Source organism: Camellia sinensis, chromosome 5 (genome assembly GCF_055761805.1).
Source record: "Camellia sinensis isolate YWXY chromosome 5, ASM5576180v1, whole genome shotgun sequence".
Classification (NCBI taxonomy): Eukaryota; Viridiplantae; Streptophyta; class Magnoliopsida; order Ericales; family Theaceae; genus Camellia; species Camellia sinensis.
This window is the reverse complement of record NC_138965.1, coordinates 194,391,782-194,414,861: the sequence shown is the minus strand read 5'-3', so window position 1 is coordinate 194,414,861 and position 23,080 is coordinate 194,391,782. Positions and strand designations below refer to the sequence as shown.

Genomic DNA, 23,080 nt, shown 5'->3' with positions numbered 1-23,080 from the left:
CGAATTATCTTTCAGTTTTTTTTTTTTCTTCATATTTTTAAGTGAAATGCTCTCTCTCCATGCAATTTGACTGGGAAACATCTGTTTTCTTTTTTTTTTTTTCTTTTTTTTTTTTTGTACTTGTAATCTTGAAGGAAGAAAAAAAAGAATAATTTTATATGCAATAATTAGTATATCAATTAGTGTATTAACTTATAATGTGACATAATTTTAGCGGTTTTGAGTATTTGTAATTTGTATAATGGGTGAGGCCAGTAATAATGTCATGAGCAATGATAGAGGGCCCAAATTCTGTGGCTCAAATGTGGCTCAAATAGCCAAAACGACGTCGTTTTGAGTACAAAACAACATCAATTAGGGCCACAAAATTAGGGCCCCCAAACATTTTTCTAATGTCATAACATATGTTGGTATACTAGTTGGTACACTAATTGATACATGTAGCCTTACTAAAAAAAAAAAAGGTTCCCATGGTTAAGTTTGTGATAAAAATGAATGAATTACCCATATCTCATCCTGTGTTCTCTTAAAAAAAAAAAAAAAAAACCCATTGCCATATCTTTTCCCAGAGATCATAAGCAATAAATTAGTGTAAAGATAAATAACAAAAAAAGAGCATTAATTTGGAATTATAGATCATGAGGTCCAATAGACAATCCAAAGAAAATAAATAAATAAATAAAATCCAAGTATTAGTACTTGCGGTGAGCAAAATTTGATTCCCACAACTGGTAGAGAGTAGGAGACACTAGCGACGGGGATAATCCGATTTTCAAAGCGAAAGATCAAAATTAGTGTTTTATGTTATGTCTTTAAAACAAAAATAAAAGATCTAAGATTAATTTTAGTTAGATTTTTTTGTTTGTTTTTCTTGATACCGGGTGTTAGGGTCAATTTATATTAGAGGTGAGTATGGTCCGGATTGGGATAAAATCAGGGCCAATCTATTATCTACAGTTTTTAAAAAATTGGAACCAATCTAATCTGTTTCTATCGTGAAACCAATCTATTTAAAGACGGATTGAATCGGTTTAGGACTACGGATTCACATAATTAAATAACAAAAATAAAAATAAAAATATAGAACAATTTAATTTAGTAAAAAAAATAAATGTCTAAAAAATTTATCAATTTTACATAATTTTTATCTTTGGTAGGTAGAAATTATTTTTAAAATTGAAAATTAATTTTTTTGACATTTACTTTTGTCAAATTAGTTTATATTTTATTAAATTGATGACTTTGTCCTTGAGATTAAGCAATGGTATTTTCAATTGTTCATATTTGGAACACGATTCAAAATTCAGAATCAAATGTGTCACAATTGAAAAATCAAGAACCAAAAGTGACACGAGTCTTAAACTATAAAAACTGTTAGTATAATTCGTCTCTAATTTTTTCTTACCTTTTATTTTAACCAAAAATTTTAAAAATTACTAAAATAATATATTCTTCATATGAGCAATTTTTTATATGTATGCAAGTTGCGTGTATTCAATTTATATATGCATGCAATTTTTATAAGCAATTTTTTATATGTATGCTGCCCAATAGCACTGGAAATTTATGGGCACTACAAAAAATTTGATTTTTTACGACGGTAAAATGCCGTCGCAAATACTCAAAATGCCGTCTCAAAAGTTTTTTTGTAACGGTAGATGACTTTTAGTGACGGCAAGTGGGGGTCGCAATAAAGGGCGTGGCTAAAAGGTTTTAGCGACGGTACAATGCGGTCGCCTTTTTTTTGCGACGGCAAAGTTACTTTTTTGCAACGGAATTCTGCCGTCGCCATTAATATGAAAAAATCTGAGATTTTTTGAGACGGCACTGTGCTGTCATCGCTAAAAGTATTATTTGCGACGGCAACAATGCTGTCGCGAAAGTATTTTTATTGCGACGGGATAGCTGCCGTCGCTAAAAAATATTTGAGACAGCACGACATGCCGTCGCTAAAAGATTATTTGCGATGGTGAGGAATACCATCGCAAAAGGTTTTTGTCTCAACTCTGCCAATATCATTTGGGACGGCAATGTGGTGCTGTCTCAAAAAAAAAAAAAAACTACAATAAAATTATTAAAAATATGAAAACTACCTGTATTAAATGAAAAATAACTGAAAAAGAAACCAATAATTACATAATAATAAAAAAATTCCATTTTATAAATATAACAATTCATCCATAATAAAAATATTCTTGTATTCATTACAACACATTAGCAAAATTATCACACTATATAATATTGCATAATACATATACAATGTTTAAATATATAATGTTGTTTACAATTCAAAATAACGTAAATAAAAAACAAAAGTTTCCCTCATGATTCTTCCGTGGGTAACAAAAACAAAAGTTAATCGCAATCTTCACACGCTTGCATTCCACAATAAGCAAACTGCTACTCGGAAAATATCTGAAAACAAAAAATAAAAATAATTAATGATAATATAATTATGTGTTAATATTTTAATTACAAAAAAAACATAAAAAATTAACTATTATAGAGGAAGCGATGACTGATGGGTGATGACCTTACACACTCAAGATATGGAACCCTCTCTTGGCTAAAAAGTCTCACACACCATCACCCAATCTGTTGGTGGCATGGAGTCTAATGGGCTAAACACACTCCAATTCAATTTCAGCAACTGTTTCATGTTAACCTTAACCAAATCTTACCTGATCTCGACATGGAAATAATGTGTTAGACCCATTCAATTCAATATCAACTATAACATTTTTCATATCTACATTAACCAAATTTTAACTAATCTTAACCATGAAGAAAATGTTAAGTTTCACAAATGGTAGAACGTGGGAGTAACTTAGACAACAGTCTCTTCCCAACCCCAAGGATAAACTGTCTCACATGCATTCAACTTGACAATCCATCCCAATTAGTAGGACATGCATATTAAACCAGAACTGTACCAATTTTTTTTCTTATATATAGCTGCATGGCCCAAAATGAAAACTCCTGAAAGTCAAATAACTGAGACACCATCAAGTAGACACAGAACAATGCCAAATTAACCACTCATAGACAAACTAAAATGAAAATTTTGAACACTCCAGGCTTTGCTCCTTGAAAGGAACCAAAATACAAGAGAATACAGATCTTTCAACGAGTGCTACTGTCGGCTCCCCAAAGTAAAAAAGAAAGCCAACAACCAACTTAAGCGGAGAAAACATATAAAGGCAAAAAGTTCATCAATGCCCTGGAAAAAGTAAACCGTTTCAGAATGGCAATAAGCTATGCATGGCTTATAATATCTCAATACTTTGAATCCATCGAGCATGCAAAGAATACATTAACTTACCACACTATTAGCATCCCTCCCTCCACAGAGCAAAAGAAGACCATCAGAGTGTGCACTTGCTGTTGCATACCTACTCAAAGTGAGAGAAGTAAATGATAGATCAACTAGAGAAGTCCTCAATAAAGTATACCATCAATGGAAACAAAATAGAGAACATTAAGCAAAATATTCTAACAATCTTCAACACCAAATTAAAAATGAAGTGGTACTTTCACGTGAGCAGTGGTACTTTGTAGTGTACTTAGATTTATTCTCCGTCATCATCAATAGTGTGTGTATGTGTGTGTGAGAGAGAGAGAGAGGCCCTTTCTATGTGAGTAGTTATTTTTGTAAATATTAATTAATATGAAATAGTAATAGAGAATATACAGACCTGCTTGTTGAAGTTAGGAAGCTCATTTCGCAGCCATTCGCCCCTATGGAATGACCTGAGTCTTCCGGAGGTTATAGACAAGAGAGAGTTGAGAGTGGAAGCGTTTGTGAAGGCCGTCGTTCACCCTCGATGCTAGCCGTCACTCATTGCTCGTCGTCGTTCACCCTCGTCCACCCTCGTCACCCTCGTCGTCGTTCACCCTCACTGCTAGCCGTCACTCATTGCTCGTCGTCGTTCACCCTCGTCCACCCTCGTCGTCGTTCACCGTCACTAGCAATGCTGAATGCTGGTACCCAGAGGTCGGGATTTTGGAGATTTTGGTTTCAAAAGTTTTAGGGATTTTAGAGATTTTGGTTTGAAAAGTATTTTAGGGATTTAGGGGAAAATTTCACCGCGAATGAGATAAAATGAGCGGGTGAGGAAATTCACTTTTTGCGACGGCATATTTAAACCGTCACAAATGATAATATTAACAAATAATACGATGTCGTTTTAACAAGACTTAGTTTGCGATGGACTTTTACCGTCACAAAATGTCCATTATTTGCGACAGTAACTTTTTCCCGTCTCAAATTTTTTTTTTTGTGTTGCGACAGTAATTTTTCGCCGTCTCAAGAAATTTTTTTTGCGACGCTACACCAGATGTCACAAATGCCCCTGATTTTTTCTTGTACATTTATTAGCGACGGGGTCACTACCGTCGCAAAAAGTCATTTTTGGCGACGACAGTTACACGCCGTCTCAAAAAAAACCATTTTTTGCGACGACACCTACACCGTCACAAAAAGTTCCGTGTTATATATCCTATTTTCTTGTAGTGGGGCCAGCATTTTGAAGCTCACTGGTGATGAATTAACGACTCTTTCCTTTTGTCTCCCAAAAGAAAAAAAGGAAATATTATGTACACATTTTAAAAAAATATGTATTATATATATTTTTATTTTTTATTTTTTAATTAGGATCTTATGTACTTTATAATAAGAAAATGGCACAACTTTATATTTTTTGAGTCGTAATTAAAAAATAAATAAAATTATCATAACCAACATAATATGATATAACTTACAATTTATAATCAAACTTGAGGTATAATTAAAGAATTTATAATCAAATATAATATGAGGTATAGTTAAAAAATTTATCAATTATAACTAAAACAATATAATAATTAAAAAAGAAAAATAATCTTAAATAAAAAAAATGACATAATCATAGATATGTGGTGCATCCTTTGAAAGGGTGTATATATTAGAAATGATTTTTTTTTTTTTTTGTATGTAAATAAGATATATCCATGTGATACACACTACCATTATAATTGATGAAATGTAGTAGAATTTGTATATAATAACTAAATGTAGTAGAATTTGTATATAATAACTGTTTCTGATTCCAAATTCTCACACTTTTTCCACTTCCTTTCCCTCACATTCCTTCTTTTTAAGGGTTTACCAATTCATATTCATAACTTACAATATGTTTGGGAACTTAGGAGAGAAAAGAAAAGAAATAATTACTTAAATTATAAAAGAAAAGAAAAAAAAAAAAAGAAATGATTGTAATTTCTCTCATTCTTGTTTGGATAAGTAAGAAATAAAAGAAAAGAAATGATTGCGATTTCTCTCCTTCTTATTTGGTTAGATTTCATAAGAAAAAATAAAAGAAATTATTTTATATTATATTACCAAAATAATCTTTTTATATTTTGTCACTATACAAGAACATCTCCAGTCTTCACTCTTTTTCCTTTTTTTTTTTTTTTCGTTCAATTTTGAGAAAAAAAAATTCATATTTTTTCATAGCATGGCTAATAATTCAAAACTCCTCGTATCATGACTTTACATTCAACTTTAGAAATAACACATATATAATCAAAATAACTATTTTCTATCGGTTGCTATTTCTTTCCCAAATAATTCATCCTTCCACTACTGCAGAACGATCAAACATTTTAATTTAAAAGGCATGGCAAAGTAACAATATAAGACCAATGGAGAATTTTCAAGAATGAAGATGTCATGGGTAGGAGTGAGAGTATATTAGGTAATATAAGACAAAGGAGAATTTTCAAGAGTGAGAGTATATTAGGTAATCTTTCAAAAAGTAAGCATTAGATCAAAATTTCTGATATAATTATTCCCCATCAATTCAATTCAATTCAACCAAACCACACATTCTGAAATCTGACCATATCTATCTCACCAATTTTCTGAAAATTCAGGTAAGCTAATCTAGCTCAACCATGGCAGTTCCAACAATCGCACTGTATGCGAGTCCACGGAGTAGTGTGTGCTCCACTCCACACCCTTGCCAGATCAATCCTCACTCCTCGTTCGATTTCGATTCCTCCTCATCGACGATAATCGGTGGCCTCTCTTGCCTACTTTCGGCGAAGCACGCTTCGTGTTCGAGCTATTCCAATGGAGGCGAAGAGTTGGGATCGTTGTAGCACGATAAAGGAGACGAATTGACTAGTTCGTTTCGCTTCTCGTCGTTTTGCTCTTCTTTGAAGAGGGATCACAGCCCTGTATCGGTGTTACAAGGCCCTGGTTCTTCGAGGAGTCCACCGATGAGAATTGCGTTGGAAATGAGTGCTGGAGATGTGAGTCTTTCGGGTTCGATTCGAGCTGGGACTAATGGGTTTGGTCGTCATGCTTTAGGGTCTTGTGTGGACTTTGATTTGCCGAGTTTTTGCGGATCTATTGAGATTGATTCTTCGTCTGTACTGATTGATGAACTTCCATTTACTATGGATGATAATTTTGTAGAGTCAAGTTGTGAACCTTACGCCAAAGATTTGCTTTTGGGTGCACAATCGAGACGTGGGATTTTCCGGGAAGATTTTCTTGTCAAGGCTTTCTATGAAGCTTAGAAAGCTCACAGAGGGCAGGTAATTATATTTCAAAATCTATTTTGGATTGAATTTTTGTAGGGAATTTTGAATTGGTAGTTTGGAATTTTGGTCTTTGGATTGAGAATTCTTTTTTTGGTGTGTGTGTGTTAATTTTGTAGATGCGAGCAAGTGGAGATCCTTATTTACAGCATTGTGTCGAAACAGCGGTTTTGCTCGCTGTGGTTGGTGCCAATTTGACAGTAGTTGCTGCAGGGCTTTTACATGACACACTTGATGATTCTTCTGAGTTATGACTGCATTTTCGATACATTTGGAGCTGGGGTTGCTGATTTGTTTGAAGGGGTATGAGACATCACTACGATAAAGGATTTGTTATTGAATATTGGAAATTTCGATTGTGTAGTGTATTAAATTACTGTTAATGAAACTGCACATTTTCAGCCAATACTATGATCTACTGTTTGCATTTAGCATTATTCTTTGTAAATCATGTTGCTTTCAGCCATTAATGGACATGATGCTATAAATGAACTAGAAATCAACTGGCATGGATTATTCAGAGAATTGGATGTAACACTTATCACAGTTTCAAATGAGGACGCGGATGTTTCAAATTTTTTTTGTATGTGGGTCTAGTCCTAGCTTTTACTAGGTTGACTCACTTGAGCCATTTCACTGTCATTGTTTTGTCACAGGGTGCTGTAGGCTGGGTTGTGAACAAAATATGGGTTTCAATAATAGAAAATATATTGACTTTCAATTTAATTTTAATGGCAAATAGACAACAGTTCTTTAACATTTTGGCAGAAGTTACAAATGATATGCAATTCCCCACATTTTTCTGGCATTTGCTACTTGTGTGATTACACAAGTAATTCCCATGTTTCTTCTCAGCTAATGAACTCGCACGATTCAGTTGTGCTTTAGTATCGTGGTCTATATTTTTCTGTTTCTAACATACTGCACATGTGCTCGAGAATACAGAAGTGATGAACTTATTTCTTTCTCCTTTTGGTGAATCAAAGCCTTGTATCAGGGCATCATGTGCTAATGGCAACATATCAAGCGACTGTGATCCTTTAAATAGTTCATTCTTAGCAGTCTTCTTATGCAAGTGAATGAAAGCTTCGTTGTTTGAAACTTAATAATTCCTTATGTGCATAATAACTTAATATAAGCAAAAAGGCCTATCCCACTACTGCTTCCCAGACGAAACTGTAATAACTCGACCCTCGTATCTGTTTATGGAATATTTTCAATCCCTTATTCTGAGCATTTAAATGCTTACGGTGAAATTTCATGGGAAATTGAATTTAATTCAGCGAATCCTATGGTTATGGATGCATATCTGTTTAATAAGAGAAAAATCTATCACAATTATAATGTTGGAATCAGAAATTGGAAGCCTTAGAGACTTAATTATCTGAAATTAATTTTACATTTGGGATCGGCATAATTTTTAAGTCATAATATGATTTTCTGTGCAATTTTAATTTGGAATGATTAAACTGATTAAATTTCGTCTTATTCACTTTTTATATATAAGTGCCACTGCTTTTTATACATTGACTTGGGAAAACCATCACTCAAAAATATCTCCTGGAGAGAAAAATTAGAGAAGAAGAGGGTTGAAGGGAAGAGAAGATGATTGGGGAAATTGAGAGGCTTGGTAGGGAATTGAATTAAGGTATGTAAACACCATCTTAAATTAAGCTCTTTCTTGGGTTTGAGTGAGTTTGCTCTTCTAATTGGGATTGCTAGAGGTTATGTTGAAGTTTTGTAGAAGATGATTGTCTAATTGGGAAATTATGCTTATCATGTAGTTGTTTTGGAAATTAATTTGAGTTATGGAGAAATTACACCTTGCTTCCTTGTTAATCTCATGTACATACTCATCTATGTGGTTGGATTATATGGTTACATATGTGTGTGTGTGTGTGTGTAAGAAAGTTAGAAATTCCATGGAATTGGGTTGTGATTGATTCATGAATTCAAAGTGATTAAGAACCTAAGTTGATTTATGATTCATTTTTCATGTGATTTTGAGCTTTAATCTTGTGTTAAATTGATCTATTTTGAGCCTTGCTATGTATTCTCTAAGTTGGGTTTTGTGTGAGTTTCGGACTGCCAAAACAGGGGCTTGGCCGCACGTGCGGAGGTCATGGCCGCACGTGCGGGCAAGAGAAAAAAATGAGATTTTGCATTCTGCCTGTGGCCGCTCGTGCGGCGAGGAGGGACCGCACGTGCGGTGGGGACGGCCACACGTGCGGCCCATGTCGGGAAACCTCGTCTGCTCCGTTTTACGTGCTTGACCCTCTCATATGTAGGGCACCTACCAGGAGGGATTATCGCTCCATCCACGCACTGTGAGTAATAGTACGGCAAATGTACATTTTACTTACCGTTAATGACTATGGTTACTAACGCTCTGTTCTGTGTAAATGATTACATTAACATTTATATCGGTTGAGAATCAGTGTGAACTTGTATAAATGCTGGAAGATTTGCATACATCGGTATGACTTTGGAACCTTTATGCTCTGTCACTAACGAACATTAACGCTTTGTTATCGATAAGCAAACTACGTCGTTTTTAAGAAATAAATGGAACTTATGTTCATCCAGAAAGGATGGTATTTGTGTGAATCGAAGATTATTCGGTTGTATTATACATGAATCTAAGGTTATTCAGGACCTATAATATGAACACAAAGGTCTACCACCGTTATATGACCCACGTTCTGATATGAATTATTCTGTCTCTATGGACAATACTGTCATGATACATGCGTCTTCCGTTACTAAATGTTATGGATACTCTATTATCTGCAGCTAGCTATATTGATTCACAACGAATAAATGGAATGTATGTACATTATTTATGGGACCTATGGTATCTCTGTATCTCTGGAATGTGTTACCTTTTGCTAACAATTATCAGTAACGTTCTGTTCAACCTATATTACCGATGGTAATTCATGTGTATAATGGGAAGAATGTATGTACTTTCTGTATGATGCTGAAGTTAATCTGTTCTGATAATTTCTGGTATGGAGTAAAGTGCTGTACGGAGCAAAGTGCTGTACGGAACTAAGTGCTACACTTTGGTGGGAGTCACCTCTAAAATCCGTACGAGCCACCTCTTGAGTCCATACACATGTTATTTCTGGGCCGCTAGGCCGTTCTGTTATTTCTGGGCCGCTAGGCCGTTCTGTTATTTCTGGGCCTCTAGGCCGTTCTGTTATTTCTGGGCCGCTAGGCCGTTCTGTTATTTCTGGGCCTCTAGGTCGTTCTGTTATTTCTGGGCCGCTAGGCCGTTCTGTTATTTCTGAGCTGCTAGGCCGTTCTGTTATTTCTGAGCCGATAGGCCGTTCTGTTAGTTCTGGGCCGGTAGGCCGTTCTGTATCTATTAGGCTTATGGCCGTTCTGGACATTAGTGGGCTTTAAGCCATTTTGTTAAGAAAACTGGACCCATGGCTGTTCTGGAAGTAACTACAGAATGTAATTAATCATATGCCTCTGCAGTTATATGCTTTATTACTCAAGTTAAACATTACATTATTTATGTACTATTATTCACTGAGTTTCACTCATCCCGTATTTTGTCTGTTTTTGTAGGTAATCAACCAAGAGACTAGTCCTAACCCTTAAGGCTCGTCTCTCTCTTGTCAACCTCGGTGTGTCCAGACACTTAGCTGAAGCCCGTACATTTTGTAAAGTGTTGTTAGTTTTTTGGATTATGCTTTGGTTGTCTTTCATTAATATTTTTGTTATACGCCCAATTGTGGGGCTGAGTCGAAGTATATATGTGTAAGTTTTCTGTATATTATTGACCTAATGTGATGTGTGATCCTGGCATAATAGTGGTAGCTCAATGGTATAGATTTTTGTTATCAAGTGCTTCCGTTCAGGCCCCATACGTTACATATATCGATTTTATGTCCGTTTCTGATGTAGTCATGACCAAAACTTTTAGGGGCGGTTTTGGAGTGTGACAGAAACAGTATAACAAATGGTTTCCTTATGTGTGCAGTGATTCACATTTACAGGAATTTTGGATAATCCTTTTACTTCCTTGCTTTGATTGTAACTCTATTTCTTTTTCTGTTAGTAAATTTTCCACATACCGGTTCTTACTAAGAGGAGCATGTAGATTGTTTCTTTTTGTTTATGTGGAAACTATTAGAGGTGCACCTTGTTCACCATTCAACCTTCTGTTCAAGATATAGGGATTCATACATCAACATTTGCAACAATCTGGTTAAGGTGAATTTTAATCTTTTACCTGTATTATTTAACAGTGCTGCATAAAAGTAAATTTGGGGGCAATGTTTTGTCAACAGTTCTGGTGAAATTACTTCATCCTTTCAAGCTCCTAATATTATATATTTGCATTTTGGTAGGTATCTAAGCTAAATCAATTGAGCAAGCTTGCGCGTGACAACAATACAGCAAGTAGAACCATTGAGGCAGATTGCCTGCACACCATGTTCCTTGCAATGGCAGATGCCAGGGCTGTCCTTATAAAGCTGGCTGATCGATTGCATAGTATGATGACACTAGATGCATTACCTTTGGTCAAGCAACAAAGATTTGCTAAAGAAGCATTGGAAATCTTTGCTCCTTTGGCCAATTGGTTAGGGATTCTTAGTTGGAAAGAGAAACTTGAAAACCTATGCTTCAAATATCTCTACCCAGATGAGCACAAAGAACTCTCCTCCAAACTTATGAAGTCCTTTGACGAGGCAATGGTTGCTTCAGCTGTAGAGAAACTAGAGCAAGTTCTCGAGGATGCAGCCATTTCTTACCATGATCTATCAGGGAGGCACAAAAGCTTGTATAGCATCTATGTCAAAATGTTGAAGTACTCTCTCTCTCTCTCTCCCCAAGCACAAATGCATGCACATCTTCAAAGAAAGTTGCTGAAAAACATTTAGTGGGGCTCTCTATTGAGTGAATAATGTGACAGACATAACATAAGTGGTTGCTTTCAGTTGTCTGACTGAAAATAAAATAATAATAATAATAATAATAAAAGAAGATAGAGGAAGAAGAAGAAGAAGAAGAAGAAGAAGAAGAAGAAGAAACAACAACAACAACCACTGCTATAGTTAACAAAAGTGGCATTATTACCTCATTATGGTTGTGGTGAATTTTGGAAATTTTGGTGCATATCATTAATCCTTTTGTCACGGCATTTTCTAAATTAGTTAAATTGATTGACGAGATAATAGCATTTGATCTTGTGCAGAAAGAAACTGACCATGGATGAAATTCATGACATTCACGGTCTACGATTGATTATTGAGAAAGAAGAAGATTGTTACAAGGCATTGAGAGTTGTTCACCAGTTGTGGTCCGAAGTACCCGGAAAGTTCAAGGACTACATAAATCAACCCAAGTTTAATGGGTATGTTATATATATCTTAGAGAACATGCGTAAACGCGTATGTGATTATTTTGCTTCTAAATTTGATCTTAATTTGTAGATATCAATCTCTACACACTGTAGTGATGGGTGAGGGCATGGTTCAGCTTGAAGTTCAGATTCCCTTCTCATTCTGAAGATTGCCCATATTCCTATAAACTCAATTGTGTCTCTGATGGACCTGTCTTTGTCATCGTGATGGAAAATGACAAGGTTTGTTTTAGTATTGTTCTTTACTTTAATCGAACTAGTTTTGGGGTTAATTTGGCTAGGTTCTTACGGACATGGTTATAGTGATGCTATAGTATCATACAGACATTTCAAACTTGGCAGTTTGTTTCCTTGTAGAACATTTTACTGCTCTGTTTGATCATTAACGCTTTATTTGTTTTGATGGAAAACGTTTTTTTGAAAAATGTTGTTTTCATCTTTTAGCATTTGGTACGATAGAAAATGAAAGTCTAACAACAAAATGTTTTCCGTATTCCGTAGTCAATGGAAAACAAGGACGGAATATATTTTTCACTTTCTAAAGGTAGAAAACATTTTTTTGGATTGAGCTCTTACGATCACTACCATTCAACCACCACCATCACCACCTCCTACCCTACAACCACCACCACCACCATCACCACCTCCAACCATCACACCACCACTACTACCACTGTACCACCAGTATCAACACCACCCTCCAACCATGACCACCACCATTGCCATCGCCCCACCATCCCACAGCCACCATTTCCACCACCACACCAACATCACCACTAACACATTTGTATCAAGGTCGAAAATGCTTGTCATAGAAAAGTTCCATTAGGAAATTATTTTCTAACAAAACAAATAGAGCGTAAGTAGCTAATGCTCTTGGCAGAAACGCATTGTGACTTTCTTTGGTGAGTAAACATATGATTTTGGTGTTTTGGCTTTGTAGATGTCGGTGCAGGAGCTCCCGGCAAACTCAGCCATCCTGGATTTGATGGAAAGAGCTGGTCAAGGAAGCTTTAGATGGACCTCTTATGGGTTTCCTGTGAAGGAAGAATTGAGGCCGAGGTTGAATCACGAGCCGGTGAGCGATCCTACCTGCAAAATAAAAATGGGGGATGTTGTGGAGCTCACTCCGGTGATACCTGACAAGTAATTGACAGAGTACAGGGAAGAGATCCAGCGGATGTACGATAGAGGCCTTACTGTGTCAACCTCGGGACAGGCCGCTAGTAACATGGTTGTCTGGAGAAGTTGACGGACGCTTGCATGGTTTCGCTTCCTGTTGTAGTGACGACCAGTAGTTCTTGTATATATATAGATGATAAGTATTTGCAAAGCTTTCAGGTTCGGGTTCTTGGTTCTTGAAGAACAATGACTTACTGGATTCAACAAGAGCGAAATGTTTAATTTTATCGCAATATAATCTAGCAATCATTAGCTGCTTTTTCGTTATGTAACAGTGGCGCAAACTCATCACATTATCTCCTGCTCTAACCCTCGAACTTCAATTTGTAACCTTTTTGTTTAGCTAATGACACACATATACCCATGGTAATTTTTCATTTTCATTTGTTATGAAAGTTTATTTTGAGGTTGGATGGATTTGGGAATGAGTTATGGTATAGTGGGGATTAAATTGGGTTTGGGTTTGCCTTTCGATTTGAGAAGCAAAGTGAGAATATTTATTTCTTTTACGGACCAAAATAAAAAACGGAACTTTAGAAATTCAAAACTTTGCCTTAACAAGGAAGGTAGTAATTAAATTAAAATAAATAAGTCTTAATTAATATTATAATAAGTCATAATTTACTATCAATGTCATAATTAGAAGATTTAATAAGTACCCTAAAATAGAATGTATTATACCTTCTGTCCCAAAATAATAGTTTTTTTGGAAAATTTAATTTTGTTTTTGGTAGTACAATTATTGCACTTTAAAAAATTTGATTTTTCAAAATTATCCTTTGATAGTATGTTAGTGTATTATACTCTTTCTGTCCCAAAACAATAGTGTTTTTGGGAAATTTATTTATTTTTTTGGTAGTATAATTATTGCACTTTAAAAAAATTGATTTTTCAAAATTATCCTTTGCTAGTATATTTTTTGAGAAATATCAATTGTCATAATTATATTTTGGGGATTTTTTTTTTAAGATCCCTAATAATAGTAATTTAGAGGATAGAGAACACCAAAAAAAGGGGATGATGCCTCAGGTCCCTCAACTAGAACGCGCGCGTTTTTAATAATTTCTTGGACCAAAATACCCTACACAAATCAACCGAGAAAACTCAATTGGATTTCGACGCCTGAATTCCAATCCAAAAATCCAACCATCTTCATGAGCAAGAGAACAACAGAATTAGGGTTTCACAATCATCTTCACTATCGACATTAGGATTGCATTATCTTCTGCGAAAATCTTTTCCATTCTTTCCTTACAAATTTCTTTGACCTGTTTTCACTATTCATCGTCATCTCAGTTCATCTTCATCACAATGCATCTTCATCTCAGGGCATATTAGTTCGTAATTAAGGTTTCATCCTCACTTTGATAAGTTGTTCTACAATCCAACGACCTTTTCTCTAGAAACACAGTTAATTGCATTTTATATTAGCCTTCCATTAATTAGGGTTTCAATTTCGTGATAACAAGCTATATGAATTTGAAAAATGTTATTTCTCTACGTCTTGAACTTATTCTTGAAGATTGTTGTGTGATTTTGTTAGTAAATTTTTCTGCCATTTGAATTTCTCTAGCATTTACTTGATCTATGTTTCTTCTTTGAATTTTTTCTAACATGTTTATTCCCCATTTGTTTCTGTTTATTACACCATTTTCTCTAGCTTGGTTAATTTCTCTGTATTTCTATGTGTAAATTTCAATTTCAATTCATTCAAATTTCTCTGCTCTGTAAATTTCTCTGGCATTTTAATTTTCTCTAGAATGTGTAATTTTCTTTGACATTTTCATTTTCTTTGCTTCCTAAATTTATGTTTCTTTTTTGAATTTTCTTTGGCTATATTTTACATTTATATGCAATTTTACTCTTTTGTCTGTGTCTAAGTTTCTTTGGCATTTATAATTTTCTTCGGTCACATTACTTTTCTCCCTTGTGTGTGTTTGCCATGTTTAATTTTCTCTAGTTGTGTCTGTAAATTTCTCTGGCATTTTAATATTATGGAATGAAAATTTTCTCTGGCTTGCCATATTTAATTTTCTCTAACATTTTTATTTTCTGTGCTTGCTAGATTTATATTTCTTTTTTGAATTTTCTCTGGCTGTATTTTACTTCTATATGTAATTTTAGCAATTATTGAAAATTTCACTGGCATGTTTATGTTACATTGTTAATTTTCTTTGGGAATGTAAATTTTCTGTGGCTACATGTATTCCACAGGAAAACAATTAATACTCCGACATTTAATTTTCAGTGTCTAATTTTCTTTAGCTACCTTTGTTTTCTTCCTTATGTGTAATTTTATCTGACATGTTTAATTTTCTCTGGCATGTTCAATTTTCTCTAGGATTTAATGTTGACATCTTTATGTTTTCATTGTCTAAAAATGGCAAAATGCAAAAGCAGCAAAACACCAGAAACACTAAGGAAGAAACAGAAACTCTTTGAGTCTAGCAGTTATGATCTGAGATCAAAGGGTAGCAAAACACCACAAACTCCTTGTCAAAAAATAGAAGTCAAAGTCGAAGAAGCAACAAGCATGAAGATGAATACGCCAACTTCAAAAGACTAAAGCTCAAAAGGGAAAAAACATGTTAAACTCCAAAGGAAGAGAGCTAACTACAACATTCAATACTGATCAAACCTATCATCTGTTGTCTTCTTTTTTCAAATACTTAAATTCAATTCAAACCAAGTTGTAGAGCTTCAAAAAATCCCATTTTGGTATTTGATCCAAGCTCTAACAACGGAAAGGATGGATCCATGGAAGTGTAGGAAATCAGATGATGATGTAGTTGTAATCATCCAAAGATACAATGAAAAAACAAAACATTCACAATTGCTAAGAAGAACTTGACCTTTATAACACATGACCTTGATTTTTGGTTTGGAAGGTGGACAATGCGCCATGTTATTAAGATACTCAAAGAACCCAAACACGCCATTCCTAAGGCGAAGATTCCCAAAGGAAATAAGGCTTACTAGTCCTATTCTAAAGAAGGCATTGGTCAAAGCAATGAAAGGGAAGCAACAACATGACTTCCAAGATGTAGCGATCATTGTTACCTTGTACTTGCGTCTCATCCTATTTTTTGCAACAAATGGGAATTCAATAGGGTAGGTTTTTATCAAGTATGTGGAACTGCTTGAGTCAATGAAGAAGTATGATTGGCCAGAAGCAATAACAATAACATTGATTGATTCTATAACAACATTGCACAAAACTCCAAAGAAAGTTACGGGATGTGTCATTGCATTGTTGGTAAGTAGAATTTCTATTTCTATTTATAGTGGTGATACTTACAAATTTGTGTGTTTATTAAAATTTAAATACTTCAATTTCCATCACGGTATTGGCTATGCGAACATGCAACTATCCTTGACTCGGAAGACAATAACACAAAAGAATTTTCCAGATGTGCCAAGTGGAACTTGCAAAACTTGACCAAACAGTTGTAGAAGACACCAATCGAATCTTTTGCACCTCGACAGGTTAGATTTCTATCGCCACTCAAGTCTCAGAAAAATTCTAAAATTTCTCTGATTACTGGTTTGTTTCCCTCATTGTCATCAAAATTTATAAACCAATGTTAATGAAAATTTATCTGTAATTTTCTCTGCAATGCAATAACTTATATGGAATAACTTATGTGCCTTGACTGATTGAGATCAATTTTCTCTGAAATTTCAATTTATGTTGGTTGTTTGATCAACACTGGTTTATTTTTGCCCTTGAAACGAATTTTCTCTAGAATCCAAATTTCTCTGACTACAATTATAGTAACATTAACTTATATGCCTTGATTGATTTTCGCTGATATCTAAATTATGTTGCTTGTTTCATAATTTTCTCTAACCCATAAAATTATGTCTCCTTGTGTGTAATTTTCTCCGACCCATAAAATTTTCTCTGAAGTTTGTTTCTTATTAGTATGATTTAGATAAATTTTATTTGGCATTTGATTGATCTTATTTGAATTTTTCTTTCAGTGAAATTTTAATTTTTTTCTAATAAAAGAGTCTCCTGTTACAGATAGATAACAAAGAGCTAGTTAAAAATCCATCAGAGGAGTTTTGTCTTGGTAAAAAGAAGAAAAAAGAAACAAAAAAGGCATTGGCCAAATTCAAGGAGATATTAGAAAGATTCATCTGAAGAAAAAGGAGGGAATGAAGAAGGATTTACCCAAAAAAGGGAATGAATAAAGAGAAGGCAACAAAGAAGAACAAAAGCAAGCAATAGAGAAGAAGATCAAGCAAGCAGTACAGAAGAGGAAGCTAGAGAAGAAAATGAAGAAGTAGAAGACAAAGAAGAATATGAACGGAAAGAAGAAGAAGACAATGAGGAAGAAGATGAAGGTATTGAATCTAAAGAGAAAGAAGAAAATAATGAGGAAAGGGATGAAGAAGAAAATAATGAGCCGATGAACCAACATCATGATAACATTTATGGCTCAACAATGCATCAACCTTAAGAATCTGAGGAATCAAAGGATGCTCAAATTGGTAATTTACATCAAAGACTAAAGGCACTTTCTAAATCCAATATAGAAGAAGAGCAAAATTGGAATCAATCACTCGAAGAAATCATTGCAATAAGAATCTTGACATCAAATAACTCGGAACTTCAAGAAAGAGACAGCACAAACCAAATAAAACAAAGGATGTTGGAGATTCAAAAAGAAGATGATAAAAAAACAATTCAATAGTTGAGGCATTCAATTTAAGAGCTTGAAACTGAAAATGATAGACTACATGAATAAATTCAAGAACTATCCGTCCAACTAGCAACACAACCTTACCGAACACCAACACAAGTTTAACCCCAAGGTCAGTGAAAGTCTTGAACCACAAAAACTTATGTTCTTGTGTCAACATAACTCAGAGAAATTTCTATTTACTAAAATTTTCTCTATCAATGGCAATTTTTTCTAGAATTTAAATTTCTCTGACCACATTAGTTTAGCTAGTTTGATTTCTGCTGCTTATTTGATTTTCTCTGTCTATTTGGTTCCATATGTGTGTAATTTTCTCTAGATTTTGTAACTTCTCTGACCACGTTGATTTTTGGAGCTTGTTTGATTTTTGCTGTGTATAGTTGGAATGGAAGTGGAACAACAATCAATAACCCAACAAAAAAAACTGGTAGACAAACAACAACCAAAATAAAAGACAAAAGTCTATGGTAACTGGAAAATATTGAATCAAATAAATTTACATATTGAAATATGATTTGTTACTTTAGAGAAATTTAACTTTTACTGATATTTTCACTGTTTACAGTGAAAAAAGATCCTACATCAATGATAAAGAATTTAAAGGCAAAAGCAAGGAAAGAAAAACAAGATCCAGACATTCAATATCCCAAAGTTGTGAAGATCACTAGAGGTTCAAAACAAGCTGCAAAGCTAATAGAGTAAACCCCTAAAAACAAAGAAATACTTGATGCCAATGACGATGTCTTGCCTCAACCAACAAACGTTATAAAATCTTGGATTTTTTCACAAAGTCTACTGGTTGCAAAATTGGTAAAAAAACATGTCCAAGATATCTTGTAGCATATATCAAATTTGTCAAGACTAGAGTAAGTACAACAAATAAAATAAAAAATAATAAACAACAATTTAGTAACTTATATTGCATTAACAACTATTAAATCCATTCTTTGTCATCTTGTAGGGCTTTAACCTGGACAAGTGAGTTGAATCTCATTACTTTTGAAGATATCGGAAACCTAATAAAGGAAAAAGAAATTGCCAACAATGTAAGCCTTTCATCAAATTTCTCTGCAATGTTCCATAAGCCTTTATAAACCAATCTTACAATTATAAATGATATTTTCAGGTCATTGATGGTTATGGAGAGATACTATTTGCTGACCAAAGGATAAAAGGATAACAAGCCACTTCATTTTTTTTCACATGCATGAGCTTGATATGTTACTACTCTTTTATTTGATTTTCTCTGGAATTTACTTACTACTTTCTCTTTATAAGATACTTCTTGAAGTCAGTTGTGTCACTTGTCTAATTTTCTCTGGCTAGTTGTGTGCATTTAAAATTTCTTTGTGTGTATATTTATGAAATTCCTGTCATTTCAACTATCTCATAATCATTTTTTGATTTTCTCTAACCACAAAACTTCATCAAGATGATAGAAAATCAAACTTTCTGAATCTCATTGTTTGACAAACACCTTGAAACCGCATGGAGGAACTACAAGTTCCTCAATTTCCCAATAAATAGCAGTGGCAATAAGAAGTCAACTGAAGGAAGTCATTGGACCTTGCTTGTCTTGGACAAACAAGACAATTTATGGAGGTAATACAACTCACGAAGGCCAAGGAGAGATGATACACACGATAAATATCTCAAAGATGAAAACAATTGATAACGAGTGCAAATTTCTTTGATCTATGATAATGTTTATGTGATGATAATTTTCATAGGCTCCCATTAATTTCTATCTTTGTGTCCTTGTGTATAAATTTCTCTGTTATTTAAAAATTATTTTTTTTGTAGCAAGATTATGTGGAGAATTTTTTGAAAGCATGCCTTAAAAGAGAGGCACAATCACAACCCTCGTTCAAATTGATAGACTCACAAAGCATAAATTATGACTTTCAATATGTCGATAATGCTCCATAACAAGTCAGTGATTCGTAATACAACATCTATAAATAAGATAATTTAATTTGAATGTTTTTCAAAACTAACTGTACCCATAATTTGTATGTAGTGTGGATTATGGCCTCTTTGTGTGTTACATAATGAGACAATATAGCAACCATGAACCTATCAGCTCAACATTCTCAACACAAGACGTAAGGTTGATGAGGGCAGAAATCATTGAGAGATTTGCGACCAATATCGGCCGGTCATGGACAAAACCAATTCAAATACCACAAAAATAAGTTCCAAAAGTATAATAGTGAAAGGACACTAGTGAAAGGAAGACAATGCACATAATGTACTTAGGAATAACCCTTCAATATATTTTTTTTATATATTGAAGGAATGTTGATGTTTGACATATATATATGTATCTTTTTTTGACATTTATGTAAATATATATTTATTTTCATAATGCATGCTAAGTGATGATTGTCAACACAGTGCATAGAGAAAATTATATGTCTAAAGCAATTTCTGTGGTTTGAAGTTACCAGAATTTCACAGAGAAATTTATCAGGTATCATGCAAAGAAGGTGCCTATATGATTATGTAACTTGTAATGCATTGTGTTGGTACATTGTAATGCACTGTGTTGGTACAAAATTTTCTCTACTACTGGCACAGAGTAATTTTCTCTGCTATTTAGCAAAATTGCACTTTCTAACAATTTATGATCCTCTCATTGGCTGACAAGTTGTTATAGCATACAATTGTGCACAAAAGAATTCATAATTTTATAATTTGGAGAGGGTGTAATTGTTTGGAATTGGGAGCTTGATAATGGGGCATATTTTGATTGACCATGAATAAATTTGGTTGGCAATGGCATGGATAAAAATATTCATTTAGGAGATTGTGGTTGGACTATTTGGTATCTATGACATCCCATCGTGGTGTAAAAAATAGTCATTTCAACCTCAACACTGTCACCAATAATTACTTCTCTCAGTTACTACATGCTTGATCTTTATGCATCCTGATCTTGCTTGTTTCAAGAAACACAATGCAGGCAGTAATTTTCTCTGTTATTGGCAAATTTTTCTAGATAAATATGACTAGTATTATAAACACACTATCCAAATTATGTTCCAAAAAATATCATATATAGCAATTTTCTCTGCTATTTGCAAATTTCTCTAGATGAATTTGACTGGTATTATAAAGATATTCCCAAAGTATGTTTCAAAAAACACGATACACAAAGTAATTTTATCTACTATTGGAAAATTTCTCTGGATGATGTTGGTGTAAACTTCCCCTCAAATTTCTCTGAAAATTTCTCAGCAACATTCGAATACATTTTGCAATAACGTTTCCCCTCAAAATATGCATCACTCCAATTTTCATATTGTAAACTTCTCAAGAAAACACTCACAATGTCTTCTCCTTTACTTTTTAATTCATTTAACTTGAAATGGAATGATGCCTTTGTTGGCGCATATGTACATTCTGAAAACTTGGACACGATCGTCTTCCTAACCAAATTTGTGTTTCTACATGATAACCTATCCCTCAAATTTCTCTTTAGATGTTCAAGACAAAATCCATGATAGCAATTCGGGAAAAACCTAGCAATTCCTTCCACAATACTATAATGTTGATCTGATATGAAACTTATCTCCCTTTCCGATCCCAATAATTCATGTAAATGTTCAAGGAACCAACTCCAATTGTCTTTATTCTCGACATCAACAATGACCAAAGCTATATGAAAAAACCCTACAAAATAAATAGGAACAATCATATTAGATATACATATGCAGAGAAAATTGGAACAATAAACAACTAGAGAAATTTCACACTGCCAAAATCCAAAGAAACTTTACACAATGGCCAAAATCCAGAGAAAATTCACACAGTGGAAACATCCAGAGAAAATTCACATAGTGACTAAATCCAGAGAAAATTCACATAATGACCAAATCTATAGGAAATTCACAAAGTGCCAACATCCAGAAAAAATTTCACATAGTGGCAATATCTAGAGAAAATTCACACAATGGCAACATCCAGAGAAAACTCACATATTGCCAACATCTAGATAAAATTCACACAGTGCCAACATCTAGAGAAAATTCACACAGTGACCAAATCTAGAGAAAATTCACACAGTGGTTACCTCTAGAGAAAATTCACACAGTGGCCACCTTTAGAGAAAATTCAAGTGTCAAAGAAAATTCACAAAACATAACCACAAAAAATAGAAAATTCACTCAATTCCAACATCTATAGAAAATTCACATACTTAGAGAAAATTAAATATATTTAAAATTACCTTCATTCCCATCTTTCCCCGTCGCAGTAAGCATAACTCCTTTGTATCGTCCCTTAAAAAATGTTCCATCAAGAAACAACAATGACCGACAATTTTTGAACCAGCAATGCATGCATTAAAAGCCATAAACACTCTTTTGAAACGCTTGTTATTTTCAAAATCTAACTCAAAATGACTACTTGGATTGTTTTTCTATGTCTCATCAAAATACCACTATAATTGATCGAATGACAAACAAGTATCCCCATATCTACTATCTTTTGCCTTTTCAACCTCCAACCAACTGCAGTTATAATTGATTGAGATCTCATACTTGTCTTTCATTTCTTTGACAACATCCACTAGACGAGTTAAAGGCTTCGCACTTACCTCTTCAAGTATCAGCCCAGAAACTAAGTTGGAAGTCATCCTACCATATTTACTAGTACAAATCGTCACATCACACGTATGTTCATTGTTCAAGGTTCTTATGTAAAAGAACCCATTTGTTTTTTCAACTAAAGCATGTACACGTTACATACATCCCCTTGATTCCTTATATGCATATTCTGCCGTAACCCTCAGCTTGTCATTTTTTAACATACGTAAACTGAAAACCAACCTCAATAGTATACTTGCACAAAACAGTACGAAACTCAACCATACCACCCTTAAACTTTTGTCCAACACTTCTAATATTATTTCGCCAACCAGCTGACAATAACACCTTCTCTTGGTGAGAACAAAACTTAGAGAGTGAATTCCTTTCAATATCCACAAGGCTATCACATTTTACCATGCACAACATCTACCCAATTAGACCTCACTTCATCATCTTGATCAGAAGTACTACACCTAACAACTGAAATATCAATTATATCAACACCACGTGCACAAACAAACCTTAACATATTCAGAAAATCAATATTATTTCAAACCATACAATTTGGATGACTTACAATAAAATATGAAATACAGATCGTCTCAGGTTTCAGATTCTTCCATGTTTTA

The 23,080-nt window shown here is 34.1% G+C and overlaps 1 protein-coding gene across 2 annotated transcripts; it reads left to right on the top strand.

Moving 5' to 3' along the window:
- Positions 1-5,577: 5,577 nt before the first annotated feature.
- LOC114299049 (putative GTP diphosphokinase RSH3, chloroplastic) lies at positions 5,578-13,527 on the top strand. 2 transcript variants are annotated; one of them, XR_014330761.1, is made up of 6 exons: positions 5,578-6,585; positions 6,708-10,815; positions 10,953-11,413; positions 11,801-11,959; positions 12,039-12,190; positions 12,912-13,527. XR_014330761.1 is itself a non-coding variant. In XM_082870987.1 (6 exons), exons 2-6 carry the CDS (start codon positions 10,720-10,722, stop codon positions 13,116-13,118), a joined length of 1,029 nt encoding a protein of 342 aa, XP_082727113.1. In that variant the 5' UTR covers positions 5,578-6,585; positions 6,708-10,719; the 3' UTR covers positions 13,119-13,527. The 2 variants fall into 2 exon arrangements, 1 of the variants encoding a protein (XP_082727113.1); XM_082870987.1 differs by having other exon boundaries at positions 12,085-12,190.
- The last annotated feature ends 9,553 nt before the right edge of the window (positions 13,528-23,080 follow it).